This window comes from Enoplosus armatus, chromosome 1 (assembly GCF_043641665.1).
Source record: "Enoplosus armatus isolate fEnoArm2 chromosome 1, fEnoArm2.hap1, whole genome shotgun sequence".
In the NCBI taxonomy this organism is placed as follows: domain Eukaryota; kingdom Metazoa; phylum Chordata; class Actinopteri; order Centrarchiformes; family Enoplosidae; genus Enoplosus; species Enoplosus armatus.
The window spans coordinates 2,972,078-2,980,628 of NC_092180.1; the positions used below are offsets into that span (position 1 = coordinate 2,972,078).

The 8,551-nt window shown below is 42.5% G+C and overlaps 1 protein-coding gene across 2 annotated transcripts in view; it reads left to right on the forward strand.

Moving 5' to 3' along the window:
* Positions 1 to 8,334, forward strand: part of adamtsl5 (ADAMTS like 5) — a 29,092-nt gene extending 20,758 nt beyond the window's left edge. For both annotated transcript variants that reach the window (XM_070908557.1, XM_070908549.1), the window contains exons 8-13: positions 1,556 to 1,642; positions 2,179 to 2,342; positions 3,029 to 3,233; positions 5,016 to 5,147; positions 5,981 to 6,052; positions 6,161 to 8,334. In XM_070908557.1, coding sequence (XP_070764658.1) covers positions 1,556 to 1,642; positions 2,179 to 2,342; positions 3,029 to 3,233; positions 5,016 to 5,147; positions 5,981 to 6,052; positions 6,161 to 6,495 — 995 coding nt within the window. In that variant the 3' untranslated portion in view covers positions 6,496 to 8,334. The remainder of the gene's footprint in view (positions 1 to 1,555; positions 1,643 to 2,178; positions 2,343 to 3,028; positions 3,234 to 5,015; positions 5,148 to 5,980; positions 6,053 to 6,160) is intronic.
* Positions 8,335 to 8,551: the final 217 nt, after the last annotated feature.

Below are 8,551 nucleotides of genomic sequence, written 5' to 3' on the forward strand. Positions count from 1 at the left end.
GGCCCCGAGCTCACCGCTGCCTGTCTGTGACTCTCACAACGCTGCATCCTTATATAGCTAATGAAGCAGATGAACCCTGTGCATAGTTTCTCTCTGAAACGGGTAAGCGGGGGCAACCACAGTTACGTGCTCCTCAGACGCAGTAATGAATGGAGTTCATCCTGCGGCTACTTGCCGCTCCAGAGCAGCAGGGGAGCCATAGAGCTGTCCCAGCCTCCGAAGTGAAATATCACTCTGGAATGAATGCTTGTGGTTTCAGCTCATTCATAAATTCACACGTTTCTCTTTGTGCTCATGAATTGATCCTGTAAACCATCAATCATAGTTAATCATTACTGACACCATAGATTTTGATTGTTTTATAATGACAGATAATCAAGACTTTGCAACAGCACTGTAATAAAGAACACAATCTGAATTGAAATAATCCAGATTATTTACTGTGTTACTGATTGCCTATCAGTTACTGATTGCTGAAAAATGGCAGATGATGAGTTATTCAAAGATTAACCCTGAACATGAAGGGCAGAGTACAAACTGAAGGCCTGCAGCAATCTGTTTCGTTCAAAGCGACTTCTCAAACCGCTGAAGTGTAATAAAGTTACTGTAAAATGTTTAGAGACGTGCAGCAGTTGTTGGAATGTATCCACAATATTTCAATGCGTAGGAGTTCTTTAAATAATTTATTATTAAATAAATGCCCACCACGTGCTGCAGGTCTATTTGCACCTACTGTGTAAGTGGCTTTACACAGTTTTAAAAGTCCTACAAAAAAACATAAATAACTTCAAAAGAGTTTCTTCAGAGGCGACAAAGAGCCTCTTTAAAAAAGTAGTTCTCTCCATTTGGGCCTGTCATTATAAAGGTATCGGACAGCAAAGGCTGAGATATCCTGACTTTTGGTCTCTAGAATGGGGGCAGCTCTCCACAACAACCCTGGGTCCTGCAATTCCCATGATGCAACTTGATGGCGATGGAGTGTCTACACGGCCCAGCGAAAGCAGCATGTTCGCAGCAGCTGCTTCAGTCTGTTTGTCGCACGTTTGACACACGCTGGTGTCTACACAGGATGCGTTCAGGGGCAGTACTGAGTGTAGGTCGCCCACACGAAGGAAAAGTGCTTGAAACAAAACAAAGACATGTTTTGTTTTTTATTTTGGACCGTATACATAACTTTCCATTCTGTTTGACCTCTAAGTTGCTTTAGGTCACTTCCCAGTGTCCCAGTGTAAACAAACACTGGGACGCATCCAGTCCACCTGCAGGCTGAACCTAGATTTATCTCTGCAATGCAGCAGAGAGTCTGAAGGGATTATGTATACTAATTTTTAGTGTTCATCTTCATTTATATTCAAATAACTTGACTTTAAAAGCCATCTGAGGCTTTTCTCTTCTTGGACTCATTTCACTTTGTTGTAAAACTTGTTTCAGAGCAGCATGTGTGTCCCAGATCGTAAAAAGTTTTTACTTTTACTTAAATCATGTGAATCATGTGTAGTTAAAAAAAGGGGAATCATTAAAACCAAGCCTCTAACTGAGTGTCTCTGTTTGCCAGGCGGACCTTTTGGATACAACGAAGTGGCCATGATACCAGCTGGAGCCACTCACATCCGAGTCACCGATAACAGCAGGAATTATCTAGGTAAGATTCACGCACACGCAGGACACCTGGCCTGCTGTGTATATCAGCTTTATGCAGAAGACTCACTTTGCGTCACCGGCTCCATGGCTGAAGTGTAAATCAGGCACTTTGAATTAATTCCTAGACTTGCTATTACTTCCTCTCCCCAGAGACAGGAGGGGCTCAGCAGTCCCATCTGGTCTCTGTTTTCCAGGCAACATAATAACCAAGGGCATCTATTCCCATCCTTGTTTATGAGACCAAAATAAAACAGGCCCCCGAAATGGTACACTGTGGTCTTGAAAAGGACACTCGTAAAGGCTTTATCTGACCACTGGGGTAAAGCAGGTGAAGGTACTTGTTTCTATTCCATGTCATGGAAAATCCCTCTCCCAGCACTGAGGGGAGACAGCTGCAATATACAGCCAGCTTGCATATCTCCGTTTCTGACAGCCTGCCTTCACCTCAGCATGACCCACTTATAAGGAGAGCTAATTGTTGAAATTAAATCCAAACTTTTCCTTCCTTCCTTCCCATTACCTTCTTGCATCATCCAGCGCTCCAGAACGGGCGCTCCCAGTTTGTGATCAACGGTAACTGGAAGATCAGCATTCCAGGCGAGTACAATATAGCCGGGACGAAGCTGCTGTACCGGCGCTCTGCAGACACCTGGGAGAGCTTCGAGGTACCAGGACCCACCCAGGAAGACCTCCATCTAATGGTGAGAGTTCCAAGATACTGGACCAGGATAGTTTGGTCATCATCTGGTTTCAGGAGCTCGACATTTCTTGATGTTTAACAGCTTTTTGTTGATTTTGCCTTCTTTGTAAAAGAAAATATCTGTATTTTATATTAAGACCAGGCCTACCTTATTGAGTCCATTCCGGTCAGTCTGTTTTATCAGAATCAACGAGTATGACGCCATTGAGCCGGGCAGGCACCAAAACCAGTAAAAGATTAACACATTCTACTTACCTACATTGTGCAATAGACTGTTAAATTGAAGTTATTTTGCTTATCGTTAAGCATTTCACAAGGTAAGAAAAACATCAGGTTCGAATAAATAATGGATCGTTTCCATTCAAGCCGTTTGCTGGTATTTTGCAAGCAGACCTGGCTCAGCTACCAAACAGCTGTTAACTATTGCTTCCTCCTGAGAAACTGTCACGAGTCTGCTGTTGTACATTCTGTAAAACACTGATAGTGGTTGTTAGCATGCTGTTTGTTTCATTTGACGACTCCTACAGAGCGAGTATGAATACATCAGCACTCATGACTTCTTCCAGGGGGACTGGGGGCTCTAAGGGTTAACCCTCATCCTTAGGGTTAAGACGAAGAAGAATCTTTGAAAAGATTCAAAACCTCTCCTGGCCAGTCTAGATGTTTCCTTGCTGTCCTTGTGTGCAGGTGCTGGCGACAGACAGAAACCCAGGGATCGAGTATGAGTACTGGTTGCCACTAGACCAATACGCCCTCCACCATGGGAGGAGGAGTCCACTGCGTCAAGCACACCACACTGCCAACTACCTCCCCTGGGATCAACCCGCCACTACAACCACAACCACCACCACCACCACCCGTGCTCCTCCTGTCACCACCCGACCCCACTGGTGTAAGTCTGGCTTCCATTTAATCACCCTTTTGTATATTCATAGATGAAAGAGTTTAAAGGAATAACTCTTCAGAAAATCTAAGTTAATACGTTATCTACTCGTCTCCATGTCAGTCAAAACTCCACTGAAGTTAGAGCAGTTAGTAAAAACAACCCGCTGGCTCAACGTTTGCTGTAACACAACACGACATCATCCAGCAAGAAGCTGTGTTAGACAGCGAAGTGCATGCAGGCACACGTTCCTGTTAAATGACTTATACATATATCTGCTGCTTACCTGGCTATCATTGCAATGGAGGATAAAATGAGTGTGGATACTATTATTTCATAGTATTATAGTATTAAGATTTTGGAGCTATTCAAATATGTCTGCGTTATCATCAGGAATTTGAGATACGGCTGAGATTGAAATGATCAAAGTAACTTGTGTTACTGCGTTTGGCTTTCCTGCAACCTTTAATGGGGTTTCAGCTGACATGCGTTTAGTAGATGATGACTGAACTTTAATTACAGGGAGAGAAATATTAAGATTAGCAGATGAGTGTGTTTTATTGCCTGTAGACGAGTAGACTTTGAGTCTGCAGCAGAGGCACTGTAATATTTTTAAATTTTTAATTGGAGGAAGTATTAGAATCCAGTCAGGATTGTGTTTCAAATACACTGATCTTGCTCATATTGAAGCCTCGCAGGTGTTTTCTATCATGTACTACTATCACGTAGCTAACAACCTAACAGGAGAATGAGGGAAACGGCAGTCTATCACCGTCTGCACACGTCAGCGAAGCCCTGAGAGGGGGTGCAATCAGGCACACTAAGTGGAAACACCTGTGTGGTGGACGACGGGTTAAAAAGAATCCATCTTCAGGTCACATTTGATTTAAAAGAGTTTATCTGCAGGCTGACCCGGTTGCTGAAGCTGAGGAATGCAGCTGGATTATCTCTCATGATAAGCCTGCAGTACACATGTGCTGAATCTCTCCTTAACCTCCTTAAATACTCACATTCACATGGAAATCTGCAGCCTGAAGACTTGTGCCTCCTGTCGGAGTCTATCCAATGCTGTAATAAATCTAAGTAGCCTCTCTGGAAAAGTGTTCCAGCTGATGAACTTGTGCCAAACAGAATCTTCTGTCTCTTGTCGTTGCCAGAAATAGTGTGTTGATTGTTTGTTAGGTAACTAATATTTCATGTAGAGCAGGACATGATGATAATCCTCGCAGGGCCTTGTATTTTATCTATTTGTGATACAAAATATTTGTTTTCGTGAAGCCATTTCCATGTGAAGTTGGACTTTTTACACCCCACAGGCGTTCTTGAGAGGTCTGCTGTTTCATTAGAATCAGACCAATATACCCAAACAAAGAATGTTTTCTCTCATCTATTGTGCAACATAGTGAACTGATGAAAGTGTGCTTGCATTTTCTACAGAGTTCTTTAAAGTTTGTTTTTGACAGGAGGTGGTCTGGATTAACTCATTGATACTAACGTGGACGGATGGCCATCAACTGAATCCAGGAGTCTTGTAATTGCAGATCTTCCAGCTAGCTGGTGATTTTCCAAACTAAAATGAACAACAGCAAACAGGGCCAAACGAACTGATGCGTTTTAAGCCAGGACACAATATGAAATCCATTTTTACCAGAGTTGAAGAAGACACCTGACTCTGGTCCTGGTGCTATAAGTGGCTGTAGTCAGAAATGTTCCATTGAACTAGTTAATTTCATTACAGTTTGCTTTGAAAAGATGTATTAGTCAACAGTGTGTGTGATTTGTGTCCAGCAGTTTTAAGGCCTGTGAAGCCGCCTCGCCAATCTCCCCACCACAACCGCCACAAGCGGCCTCACCAGCCCATCCTGCCACGCCTGGAGCGGGAGGAGAACCACAGGAACCTCCTGCCTCAGCCTTCACCTGGAAGTATGTTCACTATTTTCCCATCACAACCCACCCCACCCCCCGACGAGTTAAGGCCTGCTGACCAGGACCCAATAAACGTTGAATCGTTTTTCCACATTCATGCTAGATGTTTTCTGTTTGGGACCAGTTAGTATTGACTGTGTCCGTCCTGACACAGTACAGATTAGCGTGTAGAGGTCGCCAGGAGCAGATGATTTAATGTTTGTTATGTCAGACGAAGAGATATGTACAGTATATTGAAGAGTATGTATACAGAGAACCGGGTACAGCATCGGAGGCGAGGCCCCGTTCATTCCTATGAAAGTTACTATGTGCCGCATGAAGCCCAAAAAAGTTCGGAATTACCTGGATTTTCCGTTTAGCGTTCACATGGTGCTGCCCACAGAGAAAGTGCCCTAGCGTCTCCTTTAACTCCGCCTCCCAGCCGCTCAGTCTCGGGCTCGCTCACATGAATGAAAGGAAAATAACTCTGGATTCAGCCGTTAGTGAAACTTAGGACAAAGATTTAAATAGTAGTTGATGTACCTCGTCAAACTGATCCGCTGATTTACAGACATCTTTTTCACAATGTAAGTGTATGGGAAAACCCGGAGAACCCGGACGTTGTAATTACACGGTTTGGCCACTATGTCAAATTGGCTTCAAACCCAGCGCACTTCCTGGGAGCTTGATCCACACGAGCGGTGTGTTGCTATTTTTCTGATATCAACCTTTTCATATAACTCCCGAGAAGAAAGCAAGCGTTCATATGTCCCAACTTGTCAAGGTATATGTTAAGGTCTCCATATCGTGACTATTTTTGTGAGCTTGTTCTTACTCTGTTTATTGTGCAGAGAATTGTGGGAAATGTCAGCGGGTTAAAGGTCGAAGGGAACGGCAGAGACAGTATTGCCAGAAGGACTTTGGTGAGTCTGAACCTTGTAGCTTTGCTGGTTTTAAATAGCATGTGACAGAATGCCAACTTTAACATGTAAATGGAAATATCTTATTGAACTGTTTCTGTTTCCTGTTAGTTTTCCGGGGAAAAGTCCTTGGGAAGCTGTACAGAGGCGAGGAGACGCGTTATGACGTCCAGATCCTCCACACCTACCGGAACGGCTTCCGCCTGGAGCACCGGGAGTTCTTGTGGGTCCCCAATGTGTGTGACTGCCCCCACCTGGAGGAGGGGAAACAGTATATACTGATGGTGCGACGTCATATTAACTATGAGCACACGCTAAACCGCATTCTGCTGGAGGAAGAGAGCTACGTGGTGCCGTACAGACCCAGAGAGGACGAACTGCTGCGACCGCTCGAAAGACTCTGCAGCAACAGAGGACCCAGACAGCCTGCAGAACTGAGGGGATGAGTGTAGAGAATGAAGCTTTTTTCACTTCCAATGTTTCATCTCTGGACCTTCAAAACATCGTGGCCGTCTGTTGAATTCCAGAGTTGCATAAAAATGACCGTTGGAGCGTCGACAGACAGTTTCAGCCTCAATTGAAACTCGCCACATCATCAAGAAACCAAAAAGACTCCACGTCTATTTAAAAGCCTGACCAGCTTACTGTACCACATAGAGCACTTTAGGTGGAAGCTTGTGCCCACCTTCAAACACATACCAAAGAGAAGAACATTGACTGAAATGGCCTTTTTGTTATTGCTGTTTTTCCACAACTATCATGTTGTTTTTTTATATTATTGTATTTTTGTGTGTGTAAACTTGAAGGAAAAATCCACCTCGAAACACTCAAATCAGCTACTTAAATCCCATTGAACACTGTTTGGTCTTCTGTTTGTTTTTGGGGATACAATGCTTTAGATCATTCAGTGTGACGACTAGAGGCCGTCTTTCTAGAGCTGCAATAACATACCTGATGGCCTTAACAAAAACCGTAGAGGTGGATTTTTCTTTCAGTTTTAACAAGATATAGTAACAACATATTGCTTCACGATGTATTTATGTATAAAAAAATAAGCTTAAACCGTAACACATTACGTGTGTGTCACTTGTTTAATGTCGCTCACAGTGTCTGTGTTGCTCCTTTGTGGTATTCATTTTTTTTTTATAGTGTGTTAAATCAGGTCTGTTGTGATTCTTTATGTGAAAGAGATTATGAAATATACAGTATTTTATTGTGTGGCACTGATTAGCTACGAATATACTAAAGTATAATTTGACTCTACTTGTTTTGAGAAAACGTGCAGTCTGTTGAACAGTCCTGGTTTTACGCATTTGAAATATAACATTTTCTCTCCAACCTCATCGACATGTGCCAAAAGAATTTCTTTGTACGTTTGTCCATAGAGTGTATGAATGATAATGACCCGCGCTCCTCAATGGACGTTCACTATTTGCTATTTTGCTATTTATATCACACAGGACGCAGTTTAATAAACCAGACATGAGAACAGCAGCGTTTGTAAGAAAACAATGTATTTACAAAAAAGCTTCACATCTACGACAACTGAAACACTAGAGAGTTGTAGAAACCAGGACCAGGTTTCCACATACCAACATCTGAGGAATAAGGGGGCTAATTTAGATTCACAACACGGTTCACCTACTTCATCTGAAGGCATGAGACGGAAAGCTTCTATCCCTTCTGGAAGTGAGCTTTAGTTTGTTTTTGTTTTTTTTAGTTTTTTGAGCACTCTTGGTTTCAATTTTTAAAGTTTTCAAAATGGAGTAACACATGCAAAACACAATGTAAACAAGAATCGATCCTATCCGAACATTTTGAATGAATTTAGAAGTGAATGATTTGCCGTAAAGCAACATAAAGCGAGTATGCAACTTGTTCCTCATTGTATTCAAGTATTTTTTGTCCCAATTTAAAACAAATCTCTTGTGTTGAAGAACATCTTTCCTTTCTGTGTAGCTGCCTCTGTCGCTCTGTCAGACCGTCACTGAGCGTTTAAAAAACAATCCTGTGAAAAGATGCAGAGAAAATACTAAAAGAGGATCTGTTATTCCCGTGAAAGTGAACACTTCAGGTTTTAGTTTGACACATGAACAAATCTTTCTTTGGCTTTGGGCTCCAAACAAGAACCAACCCTGAAGCTGCCTCACGGACAGATGCAGGAGATAAAAGTTCACAGCTGAATGAAAAGATGCTATTAAATTGGTTCTGTCTGTACGTTTTCTGGTTTGTAACTGTTAGCGCTAAATGAAATAAAGTTCATGCCATTATTATATGTAGCTACAGTATGACTTCCATTCATTGTGATTCCAGTTTTGAATGAATTTGTAGCAGTGACACCGTAGTTCATTATCACACTGGACTGAAAGGTCCTTAATAGATGTTCAAGCAACAGATCGATATTTTGGGGTATACACTACTCTCATGAATGTGCATTAACTATGGGGCTATAGCCGGGAGTCAGTTAGCTTTAGCTTAGCATAAAGACTGGAAACAGGGGGT